The 27692-nt window shown below is 44.7% G+C and overlaps 2 protein-coding genes across 6 annotated transcripts in view; one reads left to right on the forward strand and one right to left on the reverse strand.

Annotated features, from left to right (window-relative positions):
- Positions 1–7897, forward strand: part of ITPKC (inositol-trisphosphate 3-kinase C) — a 71173-nt gene extending 63276 nt beyond the window's left edge. For all 3 annotated transcript variants that reach the window (XM_068250791.1, XM_068250790.1, XM_068250789.1), the window contains exons 5-8: positions 740–944; positions 3530–3631; positions 3741–3812; positions 5934–7897. In XM_068250791.1, the coding sequence (XP_068106892.1) occupies positions 740–944; positions 3530–3631; positions 3741–3812; positions 5934–6137 (583 nt within the window). In that variant the 3' untranslated portion in view covers positions 6138–7897. The remainder of the gene's footprint in view (positions 1–739; positions 945–3529; positions 3632–3740; positions 3813–5933) is intronic.
- A 17408-nt stretch (positions 7898–25305) lies between these two features.
- Positions 25306–27692, reverse strand: part of ACTMAP (actin maturation protease) — a 339819-nt gene continuing 337432 nt past the window's right edge. For all 3 annotated transcript variants that reach the window (XM_068250795.1, XM_068250794.1, XM_068250792.1), the window contains one exon: positions 25306–25735. In XM_068250795.1, the coding sequence (XP_068106896.1) occupies positions 25428–25735 (308 nt within the window). In that variant the 3' untranslated portion in view covers positions 25306–25427. The remainder of the gene's footprint in view (positions 25736–27692) is intronic.

A 27692-nucleotide genomic window follows, 5' to 3' on the forward strand; every position in this document is an offset into this window, starting at 1 on the left:
CCTTGTTTACCACACAAGATAACCTCTCGCCACTTTGCTTACTAAGCAGTCAGATAGCATATCTAGTTTTTTTGCATGGCGTTGGGTTTTATATAACCGTGCAGCTCTAAAATATGCAAATCTTTCTAGCAATGGTAGAGACTGGAGGATGTGTGTTGTAACTCTAAGGGCCCGTTTCCACTAGACATGTTGCTATGCGGAAACCGCTCTGCAACGCAAGGAAACTGCAACCAATTCATGTCAATGGAGTAGTTTTCCATTGACACAAACTTACCTACGCGATTCGGCGCAATGCGATGCAGGGGAAACTATAGATAGCATGCTGCAGTTTTTCACAGCACACATCCAAGTCCCTATAGCCGCTGACGGGAAGCCGCATGATGCCGCATCTGGTTGTACGGAAGACAGCCAGAAGTACTTGCGGAGGGGTGCAAGACGATGCGGCGATCGCCTCGTATCCTAAACGCCAGTGGAAACGGGCCCAACGGTAACACCCGTGGAAACAGAAGTATAGGTGGCCATACACAGATGGCTGCTGGATTTGACAATCAGATCTCTGTCAGATCAAATCTGATCAGAATCAATCTGATCTCTGCTAAACACTAAAAACTGATTTATTTATTTTTTAATTCGGATATGTACACTAAATCTTTTTATTACTGTCTTGAAACTGTTTTTGCTTTGCAGTGACCTGAGCCAACACAGTCATATTTCATTTTTTTTGTATTTGTCATCTCAGAACATATTTGGAGGAGGAGCTGGTTAAGGCCCGGGAGAAGCCAAAGCTCAGGAAGGACATGTATGAGAAGATGGTTGCAGTAGACACCAATGCTCCCACACAAGAGGAACACCAGCAGAGGGCAGTCCTGAAGCCTCGATACATGCAATGGCGAGAGACCCTGAGCTCTACTGCTACACTGGGCTTCAGGATAGAGGGCATCAAGGTGAGCAAGGCCAAAAGGGTCCATACTGATTCACTAATCTGGCTTGGTAAAGTGTTTCCCATGCACCACCAGAGACTGCCATTTTTGCAGTAATATTTTAGTCACTAATGTGGCATAAGCAGGACTGTGGAGTCGAGGAGGAGGAGTCGAGGAGTCAGAACAAATTTGGGTACCTGGAGTTGGAGGTTTTATAGACTGAAGAGTTGGAGTTGGATGATTTTTGTTGACTCCACAGCCCTGGGATTAAGAAACTAGGATTATTCTAGCACCAATTTCTTCTATTGGCAAATAATGAATTGGTTCTTAATAGGAACAAGATTGAACTACTTGCAGTCATATGATATTGTGTCAGTCCCCCCGAGGACTTAGGACTCAGTAGTAATGACAGTAATCTGGTAATACATAAAAAGGGCACTAATGGCCGTGACAAGATGACATCCAAGTCCTCCAAGATCTAATGTAGTAGTGATGCTCATAATAGGAGTATTGTAGACAGCGACATAACTGCAAAGTCCTTCCAAAGACTCTCTAGGACATTAGTGATGACAGCATAATAGGTCAGAATCCCTTACAGGAGACTGTAGACAGTGACGTAACAGCATCAGAATCATTTTATTTCGCCAAGCATGACCATGACTGGGTCATGCTCGGAATTGGGTTTGGCACAATGGCGCGGTACATAGACAGAAAGGCAAGAAAAATGTCAGAATGTGACAGTAATACCAAGAAGTTTTAAATCAGGATGATACCATTTATTGGCTAACTAAAAATGAATAAAAATAAGCAAGCTTTCGGCCTTGCAGCCTTCGTCGGGCTTACATCCTGTTAGTTTGCAGGCTGGTGGTACAGACAGCTATATACATGCAACATCAAGGCGGTCCCTGTAAAAGATGTAATCAACGATTACGTCCAACCAAGCCTCCCACCTGAATGCTAATTTATGAAAATCCTGCTAGATCGGTATGGCAGGCAAAGGGTGTATGACCGTGCACCTGATTGGCTGACTGGCGCCTGCTGGCCAGATAGAGGTAGGAAAATGCCTGAACTGGTAGTGAGCAATTGTGTGTGTGTGTGTGTGTGTGTGTTGCAGTTTGCATTCAGTTTGGAGGTGATGGGGGTGAAGTCCCTGGAGGTGAGAGAGCCAGGGCTCGCCCACATTTCCCTCTGGGTATCGCATGGTGGTTTGGGGGCCCAAGCAAGTGAGAGAGGCTGTGCGAACCAGTGTTTGTGATTTTAAATTTCTGTTTTTGCAGCTACCAGGATGCGGTTGACAGGTGAGTGGTTAGGGAGGGGGCTGTGTGGGAGATGCCTAAACGCAGCGGTCCCTGTAAAAGATGTAATCAACGATTACGTCCAACCAAGCCTCCCACCTGAATGCTAATTTATGCAGATCCTGCTAGATCGGTATGGCAGGCAAAGGGTATATGACCGTGCACCTGATTGGCTGACTGGCGCCTGCTGGCCAGATAGAGGTAGGAAAATGCCTGAACTGGTAGTGAGCAATTGTGTGTGTTGCAAACATAAATACATGTCATTAAGATGCCTTAATTCAAACAGAACATCTAAATGGGGTTAGAGGTTGTTAGCTGAGATAAGGATCCTTGTTTACTCCATGCTCACAGACCTGGGATTAGGATTGACCCAGAGGTATCGTAAATTCTGAGTTCAGCTACTGTATATAGGCTGAGAAAGTTCAAATATCATCAGCCTCATACCAATATATAAAGTTTTTGTCCTTTTATTCAAACCGTTCTCCACAGCTTTGAACCAATTTATACATTTTGTTTCTGCTATTAAGCGATCATTTGATGTTTTGAAGCCACCCTTCAGGGCAGTGACACGAAGCTCATACATGCTGTGTCCGTTGGACCGAAAGTGTGTAGCAACTGGGAGTTCAGATTTGGTATCGTTAATAGTGTGCCTGTGTCCATTCATACGTTTGCGCAGTTTGTCCAGTTTCTCCCACGTACATGACATTGGGGCATTTAGAACACATTATCAGATATACCAGATTGGTGGAACCACAGGAAAATGTGCCTTGTACTCTGTACTCCTGTTGTGAACCTGGTATCGTTAACCTGTTAGTGCAGTAAATGTGTCTGCAGGTCCCACATATTTTTTGTCGGCAGGGTGATGTTCCGTTTTGTTGAGGCCTATTCAAAGAACTCCTGACACTCATCTGTTTTAGATGGTGTGGTTGCCAATATGACAAGAGGGGAGGTTTAGGGAATATCTTTCTCAGTCTGTGATCCTTGTGTAAAATGGGATGAAGTTCCTTAGCAATGACAGTAATACCTCATACACAAATATACATTCAGCATCAGATATTCATATAGCATCAGTATTCATCTTTCAAAAACAACACTGCTGAAGTCTACCGCTCCTATGCAGGTGGTACCTTCCAAGGATTCTAGAGCAGTATTGATGAGAACATAATAATTGGTAGGCACCACTGGCAGCCAGAGGGGACCATGAATAGTGAGCTACCTGTTCCTTCCTAGAATCATAGTGCACTAATGACTGTAGAGTTATAATGGATTAGTCTCACCTGATGACTTACGGACATTGAATGTTTCTCATTACAGAGAGCAGACGGGACATGTGACACAAACTTTAAGAAGACGAAGCATCAAGAGCAGGTGATGAGAGCCCTGGAAGACTTTGTGGATGGCAATAAGAATATCTTGGTGAGTACATGTGCTGTTCCAGCTATCACATCCTGTTTTGTGGCTTTCCTGCAGTGTGCTCAGACGTTGCTCTCTGTCATTGCACTGAGTCTGGCCTGTTTATTTACAGAGCAACTACTTAACAAGATTGAAAGAGCTTCGCACAGAGCTGGAGAGATCAGAGTTTTTCAAGCAACACGAGGTAATTATTATTATTATTATCATTTAGTATTTATATAGCGCCAACATCTTCTGCAGCGCTCTACAGAGTATATTGTCTTGCCACTTAACTGTCCCTCAGAGAGGCTCACAATCTAATCCTCCCATAGTAATATGTCTATGTATGTATCATGTAGTGTATGTATTGTAGTCTAGGGCCAATGTAGGGGTAAGCAAATTAACTTATCTATGTTTATGGGATGCGGAAGAAAACTGGCGTGCCCGGAGGAAGCCCACGCAGACACGGGGAGAACAAACTAACACCGTGCAGATAGTGCCCTGGCTGGGATTTGAACAGGGGACCCAGTGCTACAAGGACCATTGCAGGACCCCAAATTATACGACCAAAAGAAAAAAAATAGGTTATCAGTATGGGAGAATATTTGTTCTCTTCCCCCTAGATTACCTAGAGCAGAAAGAGCCATCTCTTAACTTCTCACTGCGCCCAAATTCCATACGGCTGTTACCTACGTACGTAAATATTGCACCCTTAATGGGCACCTTATTGTTGCTATTCATGTAAATGTACAAACTAGAAGTCATTTTTGTGCTGAATCTTAAAGCACACCTGAACTAAGTGGATATGGAGGCTGACAAATTGATTTTCTTTTAAACAATACATATTGCCTGGCTGTTCTACTGGTCTCTAAATACTTTTAGCCATAGACCCTGAACAAGCATGCAGACCAGGTGTTCTGACTGAAGTCTGACTGACTGAATTGGCCACATGCTTGTTTCAGGTGTGCATCAAACATTACAGCAGCCAAAGAGATCAACAGGACTGCCAGGCAACTGGAATAGCAGCCACCATATCTCTCTCGGGTCAGGTATCCTTTAAAAAAATTCTTAACTTTTTATTTTCCTTGGGTCGTGGTCACATGAGTATGCTTACAGGAAGCTACTAATTCAGATGCATGCTGACAAAGAATTTCAGTAGAAGTGAATGAGAAAATCCCTTTTTGTTAAGAATCTGCTAGGGATGCTCTTTACCAGCTACTTTCTCTTACATGTTCTTCAAAGCTTCGGGTTAAAGTTCCCAGCCCTGGCTTGTATATCCCCTGCATGATGATGCATAGCCAAACAGTGGCTTTGCCCACGGGGCCTGATATTACTATCATTATCATGTGACCAATTTTTTTTAAAGTAGGTAAAAAAGAAAAGCGGAACTAGGTGGTACAGTTAGGCTCGGTTCACATTTGTTTTAAAAACGTATCCATGGCTCCTTTTTTGGGCCCGGACCAAAACCGGAGTCACGGATACCAATGTTAAAAATGAGGGCCATCTTCACACACGTCAAAAACCGATCCTGGGATCTGTTTTGAAAAACTGAACTGAGTCCGGATTTGTCAGGACTTCCCGGATCCTGCCCGGATACATGGAGGGGTAGTGAAAGGCAATCCAAAAACGGATCTCCCTCTACACAGAGAACTTTGCACACAAACGTAGGGAGATCCGGATTGCCTACTGCCTGTCCCCAGGTAGCCTGAGGGGGTAGCAGCCAGAAAGGGGGGCAGCAGGCCCTCACCTGGGTCCCCCCTTCTGCGCTCCTCCTCCTGCTAGTTTCCTTAAAATCAAGCTTATAGCGAGCGGGAAAATCACTGACTTCCTTGCGTTCCACCACTCGCCGCATCACTTCCTGCAATGCCGCCCTCTGTACTTCAGTGAGCGGCATTGCAGGAAGTCATGCAGCGAGAGGTGGAACAAGGAAGTGCATGATTTCCCCGCTCACTATTGGCTTGATCTTTAAGGAAACTAGCTAGAGGGGAAGCGTGGAAGAGGCACCCAGGTGAGGGAGGGGGGGTCCGATTCCCTCCCTGCCTCTGTGCCAGCTGCCCCCCTTCCTGTCTGCTACCCCCTCCAGCATGGCAGCCCCCTCCCCATGGGACACGGATACATTTTTAAAAACGGCCTGGAAACTTGCTGCAAAAGGGCAGCACGGATCTGTTTTTGATCAGTTTATGTTCCAGTTTTTGAAAACTGGAGCCCAGACATCGGATTGCGTTCTGCAACCGCACTAGTGTGGTTTGAGCCTTACATCTTTGTGAGGACCTGGACTTGATAAAGCTACAAACTGAATATCATTTGTGATTCCTCCTTTCCTCAGGTTGTTGGAAGTTCTCTGCTCTTCGTTCACGATTCCTCGGAACGGGCCAAGGTTTGGATGATCGACTTTGGAAAAACAGTTCGTCTTCCAGGCAAGCAGACACTAAATCACCGGATGCCTTGGGTGGAGGGAAACCGGGAAGACGGGTATCTATGGGGGCTGGACAACCTCATCCACATCTTTTCTGACCTGGTGCAGGACTGACACACCAACTGTACACAGACTGGCTGACACCAGCGCCCCCTGCCTTTTGGCAACAAAAATACTGGCAATAAAACTAGTGGACGCCCGATTCTCTAAACCCTCTTCGAACTACAGCGGCGTCCGCACCTGTCCGATGTATTGTATATTATTATTTTATTTATACTTTTTTTTTTTGTAGCCTCATAGAAACACAACACTGGAATTTCTGTACAGATGAATGCTGAGAGAAGCACACCTCTCTGTTCTTTTATAACGTGTACATATTTATATATATATTTTATTACAATTTTACAAAGCGGTTTTATTCTGTATTTTAATATTTTTTTTTTTAAAGCTGTTCAGTAAATGGGGTGAATATGAATTTGTATCCAGTATCGATAGAAAATATTTTATTTTTTTCTTTCTTTTAAACCAAAGAAATTGCTGTGTAGGTAATTGGAATTTTTTTTTTTTTTGCTATGGAGAGGTTCAGCAGTGAAAGAGCTGCTGCGATTGGTTCGTTGGCTTACTTGCAGTGTGGTGATTGGTTTTGAAACGTGGAAGGCTTAAATGAAACCCGAGGTGAGAGTGATATGGAGGCTGCCATATTTATTTCCTTTTAAACAATACCAGTTGCCTGGCAGTCCTGCTGATCCTCTGCCTCTAATACTTTTAGCCATAGACCCTGAACAAGCATGCAGCAGATCAGGGGTTTCTGACAAACATCTGACTGGATTAGCTGCATGCTTGCTTCAGGTGTGTGATACAGACACTACTGCACCTAAAGATCAGAAACTGCCAGGTAACTGGTATTATTTAAAAGCAAACAAATATGTCAGTCCCCCTGTGTCTCACCTCTGGTTCCTTTTAATCCATATTTAAAAAAAAAAAAAAAAAAAAGTCAATGTTCAAGCTGATTTCTGGTTGCTAGGGGTTACTGCACACCAAAAAATAAAAATCTCTGATACAGTTAATTTTGGGATCAAGTGACATTCCCAAACCATTCACACTTCACCCAGCATGTGCTCCAGCAGTCAGGGAGGCACCCCTCTGCCATCTCCATAGTGGTTAAAGAAGAACTCTGGCCACACTATTATTTTTCGCTCTATGTTAAAGAGGAACTGTAATGACTTATAGTAGAGTGCAGTGAATTATTTAGGGTACCCGATTTACATTAAACTTCCTATATCTATTGCGGTATATTGGTATGTAGCCCCGCCTACCCACTGAGGCTTAGCCTAAGCTGTTTATTATGCTGGACTCTCCCCTCCCCTAAACACTCTGGGAGACCATTTTCTTTGTACTGTGTACAGAGTTAACACTTCTATTGCATTTTTCTTACAGTGTAGGTATCCATTATCTCCCTTCCTGTTTTAATGACTTAATTTATCACCGAAAAATGTAAATGTCCAAGCTGATTTCTGGTTGCTAGGGGTTACTGCACACTAAATGAAAAAAAAATCTCAGATACTGTTTATTTTGGATTTAATATTTTTTTTCTACTGGCTTTAGAACTCTCGGTAAACAAACATTCCGCAGAGATCTTTTCTACTGGCTTTAGAACCCCCCCCCAAAATCGCATTCCTCAGAGATCCTCTGCCAGTACTAAAGATATTGCCGTCGTGATAAATTTCAGAAAGTAAATCAGGATGAGGAAAGATATGGGCAAACACTGACTAAATCATTTATAAATTAACGTTGTTAAAAAAATTCATTCATTGTGTTATTTTGACTACATTTCCTCTTTAAATGGGGACTGTTAATAAAACCCCTGACAGAAATGTATTCTTTTCTGGTGAGTTTTCTTCTTGCAATTCATTCGGTGACAGCTGACAGGAAGCAAGGAACTTCTGTGAGGAGGAAGGTAGAAATATAAACACATTATTATTTTTATTTTTTTTTGTACAGTGTACAGAGTTTACATTTCTGTCTGATTTTTCTTACTGTTTAAGTACCTTATATACTTGCGTATAAGCCTAATTTTTCAGCACAAAGAAAGTGCTGAAAAGTTACCTCCTCGGTTTATACACAAGGTAGTGGAGCAGAATGGATGGTGGAGCAGGTTTTATTAATGGCAGAGGAGCGTAGGATTGTGCACTAGTGAACCTGCTATTGCCAGCTGGCTCCCTGCTGTGTCTGTGCACCCCATCCCCGCAACATGATGTACAGAGTGTGCTGCTCAAGACTACCTGTGTCCCCTGGCTTGTGGAGCAAAGTGTGCAAGCAACGTGTCAGTGGTGCAATGATCAGGGATTTTTCCTGTGTTGCAATCACTGTCTCATATCTATGACCCCATCTAGTGGCATCTTGAGACACAGCTGTATCATCCTTGGGGCACATCTGGCTATTGGGAGAGGGGATGACTTGTACTGGGGGCAGATATGGCTACTGGGGAGGGGGCTTATACACGAGTCAATCGCTTTTCCTGGTTTCTGAGGGAAAAGTGGGTACCTTGGCTTATATGCGAGTATATACAGTACCTGTTAGATCACTGCCTGTTTGTGACCTTAATCACCGAAAATACTGTAGGAAGCTGTGGGAAATCTCCACAGTGGGAACATAGATGGCAAAAAAGCCTAAGAGTGTAACCTTCCCCAATGCTATCTGGAAAAATTCATAAATATTTGGCCGCAGTTTTACTGGAATAAGTTTCTGTGTTACGACCTCCTCATCTGGGGCTTCTCGGATGACTACAGCATTGGAATTGCAATAAAAGTATGTGACTTTTTTTTTTTCACTTAATCATCATAATGTGCAGTAGAAAATGTGTTCCCTTTTAGTAACCAGATTCCCAGTATCCTGCATGTAATGCATTAAACGGTGAATCTGATTGGTTGTTGAGATCACCACAGACACTTGGTCTTCCATAAGCTTGTGTTCTTGGTAAATTGTTTAAGTAAAGCATGGTTCTGCTCAGGAATGTTGGATCTCTGGATTGGCATGTGGTAAGTGTAATAATACACACTATATTTACCTCTCTTTCTCCCATCCAGAGCTCTTTAGCTGCTAAAGGTTGGATCCTGGTATACATAGGCACTGCTCACCAGTCAGCCCAAAGCCACTAACTATGGGAAATTCTCCCAGCAAGCAGGGACGGATCGGGGGGAGGGAGGGGGGGGGGCAAGCGGGTATCTTGCCCCAGGCGCAGTTTGTTGAATTCTTAAAATGGCGGCAAAATGAATGGCAGTTTAGGCGCCAAAACCTGACCTTGCCCCAGGCGCAACTTGGTCTTGATCCGTCCCTGCCAGCAAGTGGCTGGTGGTACAGAGAGAGCAGAGGATGTAAGCATTCCACACTAAGGGCCACTGCAGCTTTAAGGCCTTGCTGCAGGGCCTCACACTCTTCAGTCTCCGAGCGACTGTTAGACGGCATGAGCGCCGTCTATTTACATAGTGCAGCGCTGCACTGGGGACAGCCGTGTGACATGGCTGTCCCCCTGGGGGACAAGAGCGATCGGGTCTCATAGGCGGAAGCCTATGACAGCCGATCGCCAGGATTGGCCGGCTGGGGGGAGGGGTTTGCTGTGTAAATTTTTTTTTTTTTAAATAACAAAAGCACACACATAAATATTTATTAAAAAATAAATAAACTGGGGGGCGCTTAGACCCCACCAACAGAGAGCTCTGTTGGTGGTGGGGGGGAATCACTCCTGTGCTGTATTGTGCGGCCCTGCAGCTTGGCCTTAGTAAAAATTTGCCTGGTCTTTAAAGGGGTTTACCACTGTGGTCCTCAAGTGGTTAAGAGTTTGCATTTGAGGATACTTTTTTTGTTTGTTTTCTTCCTTATTTGGATGTAACCTGCGTTACACAGACATACCTGTTTATTTTCTGCTGCTAAGTATGCAATTAACTATAATAACTGTCAGGAAGTGGGAATAGTGCATCAAGTATGTCTTACCAGCAGATGTGCCCAGTACTTCCTTATATTATGAGTGGGTCATTGGAGTAAACCTAGAGAGACAGGAATGACTGAAATTTTACTTCCTGGTTTTTGCAGTCTTGTGAACCATCAACAGAAACATAAGAGAATTCTGGGAAGCCCTGTACATCTTCTATATTCTGTTGACAAGATTTCTTGCAAGCTTGGTTTAAATGTTTAAAGTTCAGACTGAAATGTAAAAGGTAATTTAGTGAAGGTCATTTTTAGTGTGGCATTCTGTCCAATTGTTAATAAAAGTGGGGCCTAATGCAGCAAGCTGTGTAAGATGTTTAGCATTGTCCCAGGAATAGTGTGCTGCCCGCACTGGGTGACATTGGCTTCAATTCACAAAGCTTTATCGAATGTTTGATTTACCTCATGAGTAAAATCTAATTTTGAATTCACTAAGGTGTTAAAGAGGTACTTATCCGTTAGCCGGGCGCATCCGGCAGGTGGCGCTGTTGTTGCTAATTCCAATCATAATCACTTCACGTAACAAAACTGAATGTAAACGGCGCAGGTGGCGCTAATTGCATTCCTAGTTAAGGTAACAATATGTATATTTAAAAAGTGAGATAATTAAATGACAAATAAGCCGGCGGCAATGTAACAGATCAAGCCGCCGGCTTCATGTCTCGCTCTCCTCCCCCCTTGCCCTCTCTCGTATAGAACACTGACAGCCCGGGGGGGGCTCGTGTCCCCCCAGAGTCGTTTGTCGCAATAAAACAAGCAGGATTCCTTGCCGTGACGAACGACTCTGTGTCAGGATTCTATAGGAGAGAGGACAAGGGGGGAGTAGAGCGAGACACGAAGCCGGCGGCTTGATCTGTTACATTGCCGCCGGCTTATTTGTCATTTAATTATTCAACTTTTTAATATACATATTGTTACCTTAACTAGGAATGCAATTAGCGCCAACTGCGCCGTTTACATTCACAGTTTTGTTACGTGAAGTAGTTATGATTGGAATTAGCAACGACAGCGCCACCTGCCGGATGCGCCCGGCTAACGGATAAGTACCGTTAACGTTTTATTGAACATTTTATCGATAAAGCATTTGATAAATCTATAACGCCTTAGTGACTTCAAAATCAGATTTTACACATGAGGTAAATGATCAAACATTTGATGAAGCTTAGTGAATTGAGGCCATTATGCTGTATCCTAGTGGTGCTGTGAGTGAGTAGTGTGCTGAAATAAGAGAAGGCACTTTTAATCCGACAAAACGATTGCATCCATGCAAAATTGAATTGGCAAATTAAGAATGACTGATTTATTGCAGCTGTTTTCTATTGTTCTATTGAGTCAAACCTGTCACCTAATTAAATCTGATGGGATCAAACATTTACACCATTGTTCTAGAATAGTGATAGAAAATAAATCTTTAAAGCAGGTTGCATAAAATCTATACGTATTTGGCCAGCGTTGGTTAAATGACTGTGGCCTGCGGCTGTAAACTGACTGCCACCTACTAGAGTAGATGGTTATTACATGGATCTCCTTTACCAGTGTCTGAGAGAAAGTCTGTTACCCATGGCAACAAGCTGGGCTTCCCCACTCTTTGTTATGAAGAGAGAGGGATACAGAAGCTGCCATATTTATTTCCTTGTAAGCAATACCAGTTGCCTGGCTGTCCTGCTGATCCTCTGCCTCTAGTATTTTTTAGCCATAGACCCTGAACAAGCATGCAGCACATCAGGTGTTTCTGACATTTGTCAGATCTTACAAGGTTAGCTGCATGCTTGTTTCTGTTGTTATTCAGACACTACTGCAGCAAAATAGATTAGCAGGATTGCCAGGCAACTGGTATCGTTTAAAAGGAAATAAATATGTCAATATGACTCCAAATTTTTCTCACTTGTCCTAAGTGCATTGTAGGACTGGAACAGTCTGGTTGCATTAGATAGTTTAAAGAGAACCAGAGATGAAGAATAGATTTATACATACCTGGGGCTTCCTCCAGCCCCATAAGCCTGGATGGCTCACACGCCGCCATCCTCCGCTGCCTCTGTCCACCGGTACCGGGTCCCATAATTTCGGCCAGTTGAGCCAGTCGATGCAAGCGCAGTGCGCTCCCTCAGTACTGCGCAGGCGATTGCATACAAAGCCGGAGGGAGCCCCTGTGCATGCGTACAACTGATCGCGTCCGGCGGAAGTGACGGGACCTGGTAACAGTGGTAATAGAGGCAGTGGAGGATGGCGGCGTGGGAGCGATCCAGGCTTATGGGGCTGGAGGAAGCCCCAGGTATGTATAAACTCTTTTTTTTTTTTTTTTTTTTTTTTTTTTTAATTTTTAAGGATCCCCTCGTCTCTGGTTCCCTTTAAGGCCTTTTTTCCACAGACTGTTGATAGGCAGTGAAATGCCTTTCAAACTCTCACAACTGCTCACTGCTGCCTGGTAATTGCTTGCTGAGCACACAGCTCAGCTGTCTGTGGAAAAGAACAACAACAACAAATAACATTTGTAAAGCACTTTTCTCCCGTAGGACTCAAAGCGCATAAGCATGGCTCCGACCATCGTGGTACAGAGGAAGAATTTTATAAGTCCGGAAATGCCAGGCTAAACAGGTGGCTTTTTAGTCTGGATTTGACAAGACAAGACAAATAACATTTATATTGCGCTTTTCTCCTTGCGGACTCAAAGCGCCAGAGCAGAGCAGCAGCCACTAGGGCGCGCTCTATTGGCAGTAGCAGTGTAAGGGAGACTTGCCAAAGGTCTCCTACTGAATTAGTGCTGGCTTACTGAACAGGCAGAGCCGAGATTCGAACCCTGGTCTCCTGTGTCAGAGGCAGAGCCCTTAACCATTACACCATCAGCCAACTGCTGATAGCTCCAGGGATGGTGCTGTCTTTACTGGGTGTGGCAGGAAGTTCCAAAGGGTAGGGGCAGCATGGCAGAAGGCTCTGTCTCCAGATTTTTTGAGGTGCACTCTGGGAGTGACCAAGTTTATAGAACTTGCTGATCTGAGGTTGTGAGAGGTGTGGTGCAGCTTCAGCAAGTCCTTCAGAAATGTCTTTTTTCAAAAGAGGCCTTAAAGAGAACCCGAGGTAGGTTTGAAAAATCCTATTAGGACACAGAGGCACATTTTCCATACAGTGTCCAGCCTCTGTGATTGTTGCTAGCTGGCTGTCACCGCCGCTCCCCCGCCTCCTCTATAGCATAGCTCCCCACCTTTGTCCCTTATCTCCCCGCTTCCTCCAATCGGCTTATGGAGGCGGGGAGGGAAGGGACACAGGCGGGGAGCCGTGCTTTAGAGTAGGCGGGGGAGTAAACAGCCAGCTAGCTACAATCTGTGTGTCGCTAGCCTGGTGGTTTTTTTTTTTTTTTCATGGGGGACAGCAGAGCACAGGGAGACTGGGGGCACACTGTAAGGACACAGAGGCTGGGCACTGTAAGCCGAATGTGCCTCTGTGTCCTAATAGGATTCTTCAAACCCACCTCGGGTTCTTTAATGAGACTTTCTGACCAATTTCTTTCTCAGTGATGTAGTCCAGCTTGTTATGGATGCTTCTAGTGCCTGTAAACAGGTGAGATGATCACACATAATTATCGTACCCCAGTAATTGCACAGGTGCTTGACGTTTTCATTGGACCGAATAAAACACTTTGCTAGTTGCCAAGGAAAAATGTTAAACCAGCTGTTTGCGGAATGTTCCCTTCTGTGCCTAATTATGAAAAGCCAAATTTCCACTCACCACACATTGGCAGCTTTTATTCATGTATGAACAGCAGGCACCCGTGTAAAGTAATCTTTCATTAACTAGGTAATGCCTAATGTTGATCCAGGGATTTTATCTGATTGCCATCTGGAGTCGTGAAGGATTTTTTCCCTTTTGGGGCTAATTGGACCATGCCTTGTAAGGGTTATTCGCCTTCCTCTGGATCAACAGGGATATGTGAGGGAGCAGGCTGGTGTTGTGCTTTGTTCTTTGGTTGAACTCGATGGACGTATGTCTTTTTTTCAACCCAAATAACTATGTAACTACTATCAGTGGAAGCATTCATGTACACTCCTTATAGGCCTCAATACACAAAGCAATTACCACATGTGGTAAAGAAGAAAACCGACTTTATCAAACATTTTATGAAATGTCTTTTCTCAAAGGCTGTTACTGCTTGAAAGTGAATGTAAAGTGAAGTAAAAAAAATAAAAAAACCCAGATACTTGCCTATGGAGAGGGAAGGTTCTGAGTCTTATAGAGCATTCCGGTTCCCTCATTAAAGCTCTGTTGCCCCTGGTAGCAGTATTCAACCAACCCGTCGAATACTGTTCTGTGCAGCCCGGGGAGCTTTTGGAAGCTAGAGTGACATACAGCTTTGTACTGCACATGTGCGAGCGTGCAATCTCATGTATGCACAGTATGGAACTGCCCGTCTTTGGGAGCACTTTTCCGAAGGCTCCCGTCGCAGCAGATTGGAACAAGGTGACTGGTACGTGGGGGCCGTGAGAGGTACAGGAAGGCTCTATAGCAGGGCTTTTCAACCTGTGGCATGTGTACCACTAGTGGTACTTTGCTGTTGGCCAGGTGGTACACTCCAAGTTTACATACCACTAGATTATCTGCCTGCTGCTTGTCCTGGTCATGTCCTGCCTCCACAAAGTTCATCTACACCTCGCTCGCTTTTCACTGTGCTGCCCTGCGACATACTTCCGACATCAAGTCAGCGGTGAAGAGACAGCAAGGCGAATGGTGCACAGTGATTGCGGGTATACTTCAAATACAGGAAATGACATCACTGCTCACTTTACTGTATTTGAAGTATATGTGTGTCGCTGTGCACCACTCACCTTGCTGTCTTTTCGTTGCGGCTGGGTTACCACTAAACTATTCCACAGGGCATCACAGTGAGAAGTGAGCAAGGGGGTACCGAACTTTGTAGTGAGTTACTGCCCATCTCTGGAGGTGCTAGGGGGGATTTGCATCTGGAGGGGGGAAGCCTCTGGATCCTGAAGAGGCTTCCCCCTTCCTCCTCAGCAGAGAGGATCCAGCGCTGGGACCCCCCAAAGACAGCGTGAGCGCATGAGCAGTAGCATTGGTGGCTTTGCTCGGGCTCCGGCAGAAACAGCCGAGCCTGATCGGGTCAGATCTACTGCACAGCCACACTGGTGGTACTTGAAATTGTTCAGGCAATAAAAGTGGTACAGTGAGTGAAAAGGTTGAAAAACCCTGCTCTATTGGATCCAAAGACAGACGTCGGGAAGGTGACAGCCCCAGGACTGCCTAACGCTGAAAAGGTGTCAAGTCCTGGGGCAGGGTTTTGCAGGGGATTGCGCGCGCATCCCCACTTGAATGACGGAACTCTGCTCCGTCATCAGTCTACCAGCGGCAATCGCCGCTAGGAGACTGTTAGACGGTGAAACCGCTGTCTATTTACATTGTAAATAGATCGCAGCGCTGTACTGGGGACAGTCGCGTCACTCAGCTGTCCCCCAGAGAGGCTCAGAGAGCGATTTGCTCTTATATACTGATGTCTATGAGAGCTGATTGCTGTGATGAGTTGGCGGGGAGAAACGAAAATAAATAAAAAAATATTAAAAACAAACAAACACTGCAGCAGCGATCAGAGCGGGGGGGGGCGTAAACCTGTGGTCCTCAAGCGGTTTTAAAGACCGCAGGCTGCCTGAAACTATTGTTCATTTTGAATGACCGTCATGACGGATCACATCACGAATAAACATTCAAATTTTCAAGTCGATGGACCTGATCGTTTCAACAATCTTTTGTGTCCCATGGTTCACTTTTCATTTGTGTGATCATGAAAAATGGATCAGGGAATGATCATACATCAGCACAGTTTCCCAAATCCATCTTTCGTGAATTACAGACAGTAATTTGGGCACCGTCTTGATGGTGCCCAAGTTAGTATAAAAACAGCGTAATTTGGCCACCAGCAGTAGCTAACCCCTGAATTACATCTCCCCCCGAGTCCATGGCAGCCTGGAGGTTGAGGAGCAATTCACTCCACCAGGACTCTTGCAGGAGCAGGGTGAGACTTTTTCGGCTTCACCCTGTGCCCAAATTTCCTGGCGCCTTAATTACATGCATGCACAGAAGGTAGAGAAAAAAGGAAAGTTAAACTATTTAGGGAAGTAAGAAAGTTAATGAAAACTATTTTTTTTCTGAATTTCACATGTTGTAAAATACAAATCCACAATATTATTGTGTAGTAATTAAAAATGGTTTATAAGATACTAATGGTTTTGAGTTGTTACAAATTTTATTATAAAAAATTAACATATGCAGTACAATAAAGAATGCTATCTGCGTCACACTCGACTTCCATTTTCCATGCACTGTTAGAATTAAGTGAATAAAATTAAAGGACTACTGTAGGGGAGTAGGGGGAATAAGAGTTGAACTTACCTGGGGCTTGTAAGGGTCCCCCACAGACGTCCTGTACCCACACAGCCACTCACCGATGCTCCGCTCCCCGGCTGCAGTTCACTTCCAGAATTTGCGACTTTAAAGTCGGAAAACCACTGCGCCTGCGCGGCCGCTTCCTCTGACATCACCGGGAGCGTACTGTGCAGGTGCAGACAGTACTGGGCCTGCGCAGTACACTCCCGGCGATGTTACTGGGAGCAAGGACACGGCCGTGCAGTGGTTTTCCGACTTTAAAGTTGCAAATTCCGGAAGTGAACCGGGGACCGGAGCATCGGTGAGTGGCTGCGTGGGCAAGGGACGGCTACGGGGGACCATTAGAAGCCCCGGGTAAGTTCAACTCTTTTTTTTTTTTTTTCCCCTACAGTACTCCTTTAATGAGGTAAAAAATATTACCGCATGTGTGAAAAATGTTTGTGAATATTTAGATTATCACATGAGGTAAGTTACCAAACGCGTCTTGGTGAATTGAAGCCATTATCTTGTTACAATAGCACATGCTAAGGGTGGGATATGTTTGGTAGAAGGTGGGCAGTTCCTAAAGGTGAGTTTGTTAAAAGTAGGAATGTGAGTGACTTTAAAGAGAATCTGTATTGTTAAAATCGCACAAAAGTAAACATACCAGTGCGTTAAGGGACATCTCCTATTACCCTCTGTCACAATTTCGCCGCTCCCCGCCGCATTAAAAGTGGTTAAAAACAGTTTTAAAAAGTTTGTTTATAAACAAACAAAATGGCCACCAAAACAGGAAGTAGGTTGATGTACAGTATGTCCACACATAGAAAATACATCCATACACAAGCAGGCTGTATACAGCATTCATTTTGAATCTCAAGAGATCATTTGTGTGTTCCTTTCCCCCCTGAGGGGGGAGTGCATAGCAGAACCACAACACTGAAGAACTTGGCAGCCTTCCAGACACAGGCTGACAAGTCTGACAAGGGAAAGATACATTGATTTATTACAGAGACTGTGATAGTACAAAGTGCTGCAGTAAGCCAGAACACATTAGAATAGCTTTTGGAACTTGTAAGATGATAAAAAACAGGATGCAATTTTTGTTACGGAGTCTCTTTAATGGGCGGTTAGACGAGTGGATCATAGCGGCTCCTATAGAGCAGGTCTTGTGGGGTTTCTGTTAGCAGGATTTGTAGCTACCAAAAGTGATCAACGGCTAAACAGCAGGTGAACCAGCATACAGGGTTTTTGGGTGCCAGAAGACCAAATGAGGCGTAAATTACTGGGAAGCCCAAGCCTTGTAGGTGGCACCAACAAATAAACTGGACCATGGAGCAATGGAAGACTAGTCTGATACATCACATTTCCTTTGGACTTCAAATTCTTCAAATCTACATTGTCTGTGGGTTGTGCTGGAAAAAATGGTTCAGGCTGTGTTCACACTGTGCATATTGCTCAGTAACGCAAAACCCTCCCCAAGGATTTGACGCTCAGTAATGCAGCACAATGTCTTATGTGAACACACCTTCCAAGTGTGGACATGTTCATGTCTCTGTATTGTAATGGATTGCATTATCCCGATGCTGTATACAGTACATTTCTTGATTTAAAGCTTTATAAATGGGCTCAATAAAGCTCTTTGAGGGTTACTGCCTGTATCTAGTATGAGGGTCAACAAATATTAACCACTTGAGGACCGCAGTGTTAAACCTCCCTAAAGACCAGGCCATTTTTCATTAAATTGGCCACTGCAGCTTTAAGGCCAAGCTGCAGAGCCACGCGACACAGCACACAAGTGATTCCACCCCCCCCCCTATTCTCCCCACCAACAGAGCTCTCCGTTGGTGGGGTATGATTGCCCCCCAGATGATTGTTTGTTTGTGTTTGTTTTTAATAAAAAAAATTGTTGTTTTTTTTAAACTATTGTACGCGCTCCTACCCTCATCAGCCAATCCCCGTGATCAGCTGTCATAGGCTGTACGGGGGTATATACTATGCACATAGGGGGAAAGAGGCACCCAGGTTGGATAAAAACTTCTAAAAACGGTTTAAAAGCGAAAGAGGAATGAGGTATCTTACCTCAAAGATGAAATCCTTGTAAACTTACAAAAGACAAGAGAGACCTCATTTCTCTTTCGCTTTTAAACTGTTTTTAGAAGTTTTTATCCAACCTGGGTGCCTCTTTCCCCTTATGTGCATCTGAATAGACAACTGATGCACAGCCTGGGTGAAGGTGATGTCCATGTTTTCCTATAGATCAGTTCACGCAAGTCAACGTTTGCGATTCTAGCAACGCACTGCGTGTTCTGCACTGTAACAACACAATCCATTGCATTACAACTGATCATCAGGTGTGACCTGTTCCTAAACTTGAATCACATCACAGTAGAACAAACAGTGTTTGTTACAATGCAATGTGTCAGAGTGAATGTACCCTAAAGGTCCATATACACATCCAATTTTTATCTGCAGATGACTGGCCAATTTTACCAATGCCATGTAGTATGAGAGCCAACAGATTTCGAGTTCTAAAGCTGGGTACACACAAGATAAATCTTAGAAAAGTGAAAGATCAAATCTGCAGATAAAAAAAGTTCTCAAAACAGCCAGAGATATTTACCTCTCAATCTTTCAGACTCATCCTGGTGCAGATGAATGTCTGTTAAACAAGGTGTGCATGAGATCTCCACATATTAGCCTATGAAAGCATTTTGCAGGAACTGATCTTTTGCATGTGTTTAGCATCTTTAGAAAGATCAGTCAGACGGTTGGCTCTCATACTACATGGAGGTGGTAAAATTGGCCTTTGATCTTTCATTTTCCAAAGACTTTTATCTCATGAGTGTACTTAGCTTAACCACTTGAGGACCTAGGGCTTTACCCCCCTTAAAGAGACTCTGTAACGACAAAAAGATCCCCTGGGGGGTACTCACCTCGGGTGGGGGAAGCCTCAGGATCCTAATGAGGCTTCCCACGCCGTCCTCTGTCCCACGGAGGTCTCGCTGCAGCCCTCCGAACAGCCGGCGACTGTGCCGACTGTTCAATTCAATATTTACCTTTGCAGGCTCCAGCGGGGGCGCTCTGGCTGCTTTCGCTCCGAAGGAGGCGGAAATACCCGATCTCAGTCGGGTCCGCTCTACTGCGCAGGCGCCGGAGACTTGCGCCTGCGCAGTAGAGCGGACCCGACTGAGATCGGGTATTTCCGCCTCCTTCGGAGCGAAAGCAGCCAGAGCGCCTGCGCAGGAGCCTGCAAAGGTAAATATTACGTCACCGCTGTACGGAGGGCTACAGCGAGACCCCCGAGGGACGGCAGACGGCGTGGGAAGCCTCATTAGGATCCTGAGGCTTCCCCCATCCGAGGTGAGTACCCCCCAGGGGACGTTTTAACGTTACAGATTCTCTTTAAGGACCGGCCACTTTTTTTCCATTCAGACCACTGCAGCTTTCACGGTTTATTGCTCGCTCATACAACCTACCACCTAAATGAATTTTGGCTCCTTTTCTTGTCACTAATAAAGCTTTTTTTTGGTGCTATTTGATGGCTCCTGCGATTTTTACTTTTTATTATATTCATCAAAAAAGACATGAATTTTGGCAAAAAAATGATTTTTTTAACTTTCTGTGCTGACATTTTTCAAATAAAGTAAAATTTCTGTATACATGCAGCGCGAAAAATGTGGACAAACATGTTTTTGATAAAAAAAAAACCATTCAGTGTATATTTATTGGTTTGGGTAAAAGTTATAGCATTTACAAACTATGGTGCAAAAAGTGAATTTTCCCATTTTCAAGCATCTATGACTTTTCTGACCACCTGACATGTTTCATGAGGGGCTAGAATTCCAGGATAGTATAAATACCCCCCAAATGACCCCATTTTGGAAAAAAGACATCCCAAAGTATTCACTGAGAGGCATAGTGAGTTCATAGAAGATATTAATTTTTGTCACAAGTAAGCGGAAAATGACACTTTGTGACAAAAAAAAAAGTTTCCATTTCTTCTAACTTGCGACAAAAAAAAATGAAATCTGCCACTGACTCACCATGCCCCTCTCTGAATACCTTGAAGTGTCTATTTTCCAAAATGGGTTCATTTGTGGGGTGTGTTTACTGTCCTGACATTTTGGGGGGTGCTAAATTGTAAGCACCCCTGTAAAGCCTAAAGGTGCTCATTGAACTTTGGACCCCTTAGCGCAGTTAGGCTGCAAAAAAGTGCCAAACGTGGTATTGCCGTACTCAGGAGAAGTAGTATAATGTGTTTTGGGGTGTATTTTTACACATATCGATGCTGGGTGGGAGAAATATCTCTGTAAATGACAATTTTTTAATTTTTTTTACACACAATTGTCCATTTACAGAGATCTTTCTCCCACTCAGCATGGGTATGTGTAAAAATACACCCCAAAACACATTATACTACTTCTCCTGAGTACGGCGATACCACGTGTGGCACTTTTTTGCACCCTAACTGCACTAAGGGGCCCAAAGTCCAATGAGTACCTTTAGGATTTCACAGGTCATTTTGAGAAATTTCGTTTCAAGACTACTCCTCACGGTTTAGGGCCCCTAAAATGCCAGGACAGTATAGGAACCCCACAAATGACCCCATTTTAGAAAGAAGACACCCCAAGGTATTCTGTTAGTAGTACGGTGAGTTCATAGAAGATTTTATTTTTTGTCACAAGTTAGCGGAAAATGACACTTTGTGAAAAAAAAACAATAAAAATCAATTTCCGCTAACTTGTGACAAAAAATAAAATCTTCTATGAACTCACCGTACTACTAACAGAATACCTTGGGGTGTCTTCTTTCTAAAATGGAGTCATTTGTGGGGTTCCTATACTGTCCTGGCATTTTAGGGGCCCTAAACCGTGAGGCGTAGTCTTGAAACAAAATTTCTCAAAATGACCTGTGAAATCCTAAAGGTACTCATTGGACTTTGGGCCCCTTAGCGCAGTTAGGGTGCAAAAAAGTGCCACACATGTGGTATCGCCGTACTCGGGAGAAGTAGTACAATGTGTTTTGGGGTGTATTTTTACACATACCCATGCTGGGTGGGAGAAATAACTCTTTTGATTTTTTTACACACAGTTGTCCATTTACAGAGTTATTTCTCCCACCCAGCATGGGTATGTGTAAAAATACACCCTAAAACACATTATACTACTTCTCCCGAGTACAGTGATACCACATGATTGGCACTTTTTTGCAGCCTAACTGCGCTAAGGGGCCCAAAGTCCAATGAGTACCTTTAGGATTTCACAGGTCATTTTTGTTTCAAGACTACTCCTCACGGTTTAGGGCCCCTAAAATGCCAGGGCAGTATAGGAACCCCATTTTAGAAAGAAGACACCCCAAGGTATTCCTTTAGGAGTATGGTGAGTTCATAGAAGTTTTTATTTTTTTTGTCACAAGTTAGCGGAAATTGATTTTAATTGTTTTTTTTTTCACAAAGTGTCATTTTCCGCTAACTTGTGACAAAAAATAAAATCTTCTATGAACTCACCATACTCCTAACGGAATACGTTTAGGTGTCTTCTTTCTAGAATGGGGTCATTTGTGGGGTTCCTATACTGCCCTGGCATTTTAGGGGCCCTAAACCGTGAGGAGTAGTCTTGAAACCAACAATGTCGCAAAATGACCTGTGAAATCCTAAAGGTACTCATTGGACTTTGGGCCCCTTAGCGTACTTAGGGTGTAAAAAAGTGCCACATATGTGGTACCGCCGTACTCAGGAGAAGTAGTATAATGTGTTTTGGGGTGTATTTTTACACATACCCATGCTGGGTGGGAGAAATATCTCTGTAAATGACAATCTTTTGATTTTTTTTTTTTACACACAATTGTCCATTTACAGAGAGATTTCTCCCACCCAGCATGGGTATGTGTAAAAATACACCCCAAAACACATTATACTACTTTTCCTGAGTACGGCGATACCACATGTGTGACACTTTTTTGCAGCCTAGGTGCGCTAAGGAGCCCAACGTCCTAATCACAGGTCATTTTGAGGCATTTGTTTTCTAGACTACTCCTCACGGTTTAGGGCCCCTAAAATGCCAGGGCAGTATAGGAAACCCACAAGTGACCCCATTTTAGAAAGAAGACACCCCAAGGTATTCCGTTAGGTGTATGGCGAGTTCATAGAAGATTTTATTTTTTGTCACAAGTTAGTGAAAAATGACACTTTGTGAAAAAAAAAACCAAAAATCAATTTCCGCTAACTTTTGACCAAAAATATAATCTTCTATGAACTCGTCAATACACCTAACAGAATACATTGGGGTGTCTTTTTTCTAAAATGGGGTCAGTTTGTGGGGTTCCTATACCGCCCTGGCATTTTACGGGCCCAAAACCGTGAGTAGTCTGGAAACCAAATGTCTCAAAATGACTGTTCAGGGGTATAAGCATCTGAAAATTTTGATGACAGGTGGTCTATGAGGGGGCGAATTTTGTGGAACCGGTCATAAGCAGGGTGGCCTTTTAGATGACAGGTTGTATTGGGCCTGATCTGATGGATAGGAGTGCTAGGGGGTGACAGGAGGTGATTGATGGGTGTCTCAGGGGGTGGTTAGAGGGGAAAATAGATGCAATCAATGCACTGGGGAGGTGATTGGAAGGGGGTCTGAGGGGGATCTGAGGGTTTGGCCGAGTGATCAGGAGCCCACACGGGGCAAATTAGGGCCTGATCTGATGGGTAGGTGTGCTAGGGGGTGACAGGAGGTGATTGATGGGTGTCTCAAGGTGTGATTAGAGGGGGGAATTAGATGCAAGCAATGCACTGGCGAGGTGATCAGGGCTGGGGTCTGAGGGCGTTCTGAGGGTATGGGCAGGTGATTGAGTGCCCTAGGGGCAGATAGGGGTCTAATCTGATGGGTAGCAGTGACAGGGGGTGATTGATGGGTAATTAGTGGGTGTTTAGAGGAGAGAATAGATGTAAACACTGCGCTTGGGTGGTGATCTGATGTCGGATCTGCGGGCGATCTATTGCTGTGGGTGGGTGATCAGATTGCCCGCAAGGGGCAGGTTAGGGGCTGATTGATGGGTGGCAGTGACAGGGGGTGATTGATGGGTGGCAGTGACGGGGTGATTGACAGGTGATCAGTGGGTTATTACAGGGAAGGACAGATGTAAATAATGCCCTGGCGAATTGATAAGGGGGGGGGGGGGGGGTCTGAGGGCAATCTGAGCGTGTAGGCGGGTGATTGGGTGCCCGCAAGGGGCAGATTAGGGTCTGATCTGATGGGTAACAGTGACAGGTGGTGATAGGGGGTGATTGATAGGTAATTAGTGGGTGTTTAGAGGAGAGAATAGATGTAAACACTGCGCTTGGGTGGTGATCTGATGTCGGATCTGCGGGCGATCTATCGGTGTGGGTGGGTGATCAGATTGCTCGCAAGGGGCAGGTTAGGGGCTGATTGATGGGTGGCAGTGACAGGGGGTGATTGACGGGTGATTGACAGGTGATCAGGGGGATAGATGCATACAGTACACAGGGGGGGGGGGGGGTCTGGGGAGAATATGAGGGGTGGGGGGGTGATCAGGAGGGGGCAGGTAAAAAAAAATAGCGTTGACAGATAGTGACAGGGAGTGATTGATGGGTGATTAGGGGGTGATTGGGTGTAAACAAGGGTCTGGGGGGTGGGCAGGGGGGGTCCTGAGGGCTGCTGTGGGCGATCTGGGGCGGGGGGGGGGGGGGGAATCAGTGTGCTTGGTGCAGACTAGGGTGGCTGCAGCCTGCCCTGGTGGTCCCTCGGACACTGGGACCACCAGGGCAGGAGGCAGCCTGTATAATACACTTTGTAAACATTACAAAGTGTATTATACACTTTGTATGCGGCGATCGTCTATTTAACATCCCGCCGGCACTTCCGTATGGCCGGCGGGATGTTGCGGCGGGTGAGCGGCGACAGGCGGAGGATCGCGTCACGGATGACGCGATCGCTCCGCCCATGCCCCTACAAGGACCGCTGCCATTTGTCTATACGGCGGTCCTTGCGGGGTCCACTTCCCGGCCGCCATTTGTCAATACGGCGGTCGGGAAGTGGTTAAAGAGAGTCTGAAGCCAATTTAAATACTTGTTTTTACCTGTTATTTATGTTAAGGAATATGAGCAGTGCTAAAACACTGCATTCCTGCAGCAGAACGAGGGCTTTATACCCCTCAAATCCCGGGGCAAATATTGGGGAGAGCTTCCTGGTAGAGGCAGAGCTTAGCGCTGTAGCTCTGCTTCTACTGGAGTCAATCTTCGCCGATCGCCGCCTCTCCCCGCCCCTCCGTCTTCCTTCACAGAGAGGGGTGGGAAGAGGCGGAGATCCGAGCTTAGATTGACTTCAGTAGAGGCAGAGCTACAGCGCTAAGCTCTGCCTCCCAGGGCAGCAAAATCCATGACCTGAAAAGTCGTGGAACTTTGCCCCGGGATTTTGGGGGTAATAAAACCTTGTTCTGCTGCAGGAATGCGGCGTTTTAGCACTGCTCATATTCCTTAACATAAATAACAGGTAAACACAAGTATTTTAAATTGGCTTCAGACTTTCTTTAAAGGGAACCTAAACGAAGAAGGATATGGATTTTTCCTTTTAAAATAATACCAGTTGCCTGACTCTCCTGCTGATCCTGTGCCTCTAATACTTTTAGTCACAGCCCCTCAACAAGCATGCAGATCAGGTGCTCTGACTGAAGTCAGACTAGATTAGCTGCATGCTTGTTTCAGGTGTGTGATTCAGCCACTTCTGCAGCCAAAGAGATCAGCAGGACTGCCAGGCAACTGGTATTGTTTAAAAGGAAACATCCATATCCCTCTCAGTTAAGGTTCCCTTTAACTCTCAGGGTTTTTAATACTGGCTGTATCTCTGACGAAGCAATTACCTCACTTCCTAGTATGCCATCAATGGCAGGAAATGAGGGAAAAATCAGCATCCTTCTAATGGAAAATATAAATTATTTTTTATTTGCAAATGTTAAAATATTTTACCATATAGTGTAACATTAGGATTTTTGTGCTGGTTTGCGGTCATTAATCCTCAGACAAAGATCGCTCAGTCTGTGTGGTCAGATCTCTCTGCGCTTGAGAAGAACAGTTTTTCCACAGAGCCCAGCTTGTACGCCTCCTTCAGGCAATACATAGGGATTGCCATCGCTGGCTCTCTTGGGGTCGAGCTGCTGAAGCTGGCTGTTGCTGCGGCTCACAGAACTGTATTCCCACAGCTGGTAGCGGAGGCTTTTGCCCTGTTTAGCGATCAGGAAGATCTGTGCGATGTCTCTTGTGTTTGGGGCCAGAGTGCCTGGTGGTGGGTGATAGAGATCAGAGACCTCGGGGTCTGGGATAAAGGATCCATTCTGCAGCCCAAGCAAAACACCTGAAAGGTAAATCATGTGATCTAGTCAAAGAAAAGTGACGGCAATGTGATAATGCTGCAAAAATCCTCATACACATGGCTGACTTAAAGAGACACTGAAGCGAGAAAAAAAAATTATGGTATAATGAATTGGTTGTGTAGTACGGATAATTACTAGAACATTAGTAGCAAAGAAAATATTCTCATATTTTTATTTTCAGTTACCGTATATAGTGTTTTTTTTTATAACATTGCATCATTCTCTAATATTTGCAGTGTGCACACTACTCAGCATTGCAAATGATTTTACAGAGCAGACCAGTGAACTATTGACCTGTCCTCTGGAGAGAAAAAGAAAATACAGTGACAGACACTTGAGATAAGAAGCTTCAGAAGACAGAGCTCTCTGTGACTTTGAAAGTCTTGGAGCTCAATGGCTCTTTTGCATAGATAACAACTGGAGTTTCTTAACTCTTCCTGCACTGGAAACAATATTAGACTTATGTCTGTTCCTAATGTTTTATTTCTTAGCTGTACTACATATACAAATCATATCATAATATTTTTTTCTCTTCAGTTTCTCTTTAAGTCGGCTGAGGCAGCCAATAACAACTGCCTCAGCCAATAGGTGTGTGTATGGCTGCCGGCAACCCCTGACTGATCCCCTAGGCGGATCTACTCACCCCAAACAAGACTGATCCTATTGTTTACGCCGCTCACCCGCCCGCCACGTGAAATCATGCACATGCCTTCCCTCCACCCCCCAGCATAGCGTCATAACGCGTTGTGAGCTACACAGCTGACACACCTGTGTGCAGCCCGGCCCAGTGATGTCACCCAAGGGGATCAGGTCTGATCTTCTAAGGGCGACATCTGTCAAGAGTGTGTATGCACATTGGTTTGGCAGTAGTTAGTGATAAGATGGAGGCACAAATCACAGCGCCTCACTGATGTCACCAGTTTTCTTTTCATTAGTAGGCTGCATTCTTTTACCATTAGCTTATCAGCTGCTGATGAGTGGAAACATTTCCTACGCCCGCAACTCTACAAACTGTGAGCAATATGTACAGCTGAGCCCCAGGGAAATGGCTGAATACAGATCACAGATCTCTCATGGAGTGTGACAGCTGAAATACGACACATGAGAACCTATTACCTGCCCAAAGATTTGTGATCATTATTCCTGCAATAGTATAGTTACAGACATGACAAAAATCAAGAATATCCAGATAGCTCATAGTGATCCACAACCACCAGGAATATACAGTATAAAGGGCTAAAGAGACCAAAAAGCCCTCTAATAAAGAGCAAAGCTACATGTAATTTTGCCTCCTTGAAACATAAGGTATTTGCGATAATTCAGTTTTAAGAGAGACTTCCCATGATGCTTCACTTCTGAATATGCATGGGTTGGGTTTATTTTAGCCCTTTATACATTTATAGCGGGTCTGGGTTACCATGACGTACCTGGTTATTCTGTAGTACTGGTTCAAGCCGTATCCCATAGTAGAGCCAGACCAATCCATGTCATGCACTACTGAGGAAAAGAAAGTCAGAAACCAGCTGTCTGCATGTTGGATTGATGTGGCTCTGTAGAATGTATTAGCTACAGGATCACTATACACCAGCAGTTCTGGATGTGCAGCTTTGCTGTCAGGAGCATAAAGAGATAATCTGCATATTCAGGAGTGATGCATCATGCCACAGTGGCGTAGCTAAGAAGTTATGGGCCCTAGTGCAAGTTTTACATCCCCCCCCCCCCCCCAAAAAAAAAAAAATTTGTACATAACAATTCATGCACCAAAACCTGCTGAGGACAACTACAGTTTCAGTTGCCAGCATGCCAGTATGAATGGAAGGAGTGCTGAGAGGTGAAAATTGCGCTGGTCCATAAGGGGACAAACCCCTCGGTGGTGAAGTGGTTAAAGTGTACCAGAGATTCAACACTATGCTAAATTTATACTTAGCCGGGGCTTCC

The sequence above is a fragment of the Hyperolius riggenbachi genome, chromosome 8 (genome assembly GCF_040937935.1).
Source record: "Hyperolius riggenbachi isolate aHypRig1 chromosome 8, aHypRig1.pri, whole genome shotgun sequence".
Lineage (NCBI taxonomy): Eukaryota > Metazoa > Chordata > Amphibia > Anura > Hyperoliidae > Hyperolius > Hyperolius riggenbachi.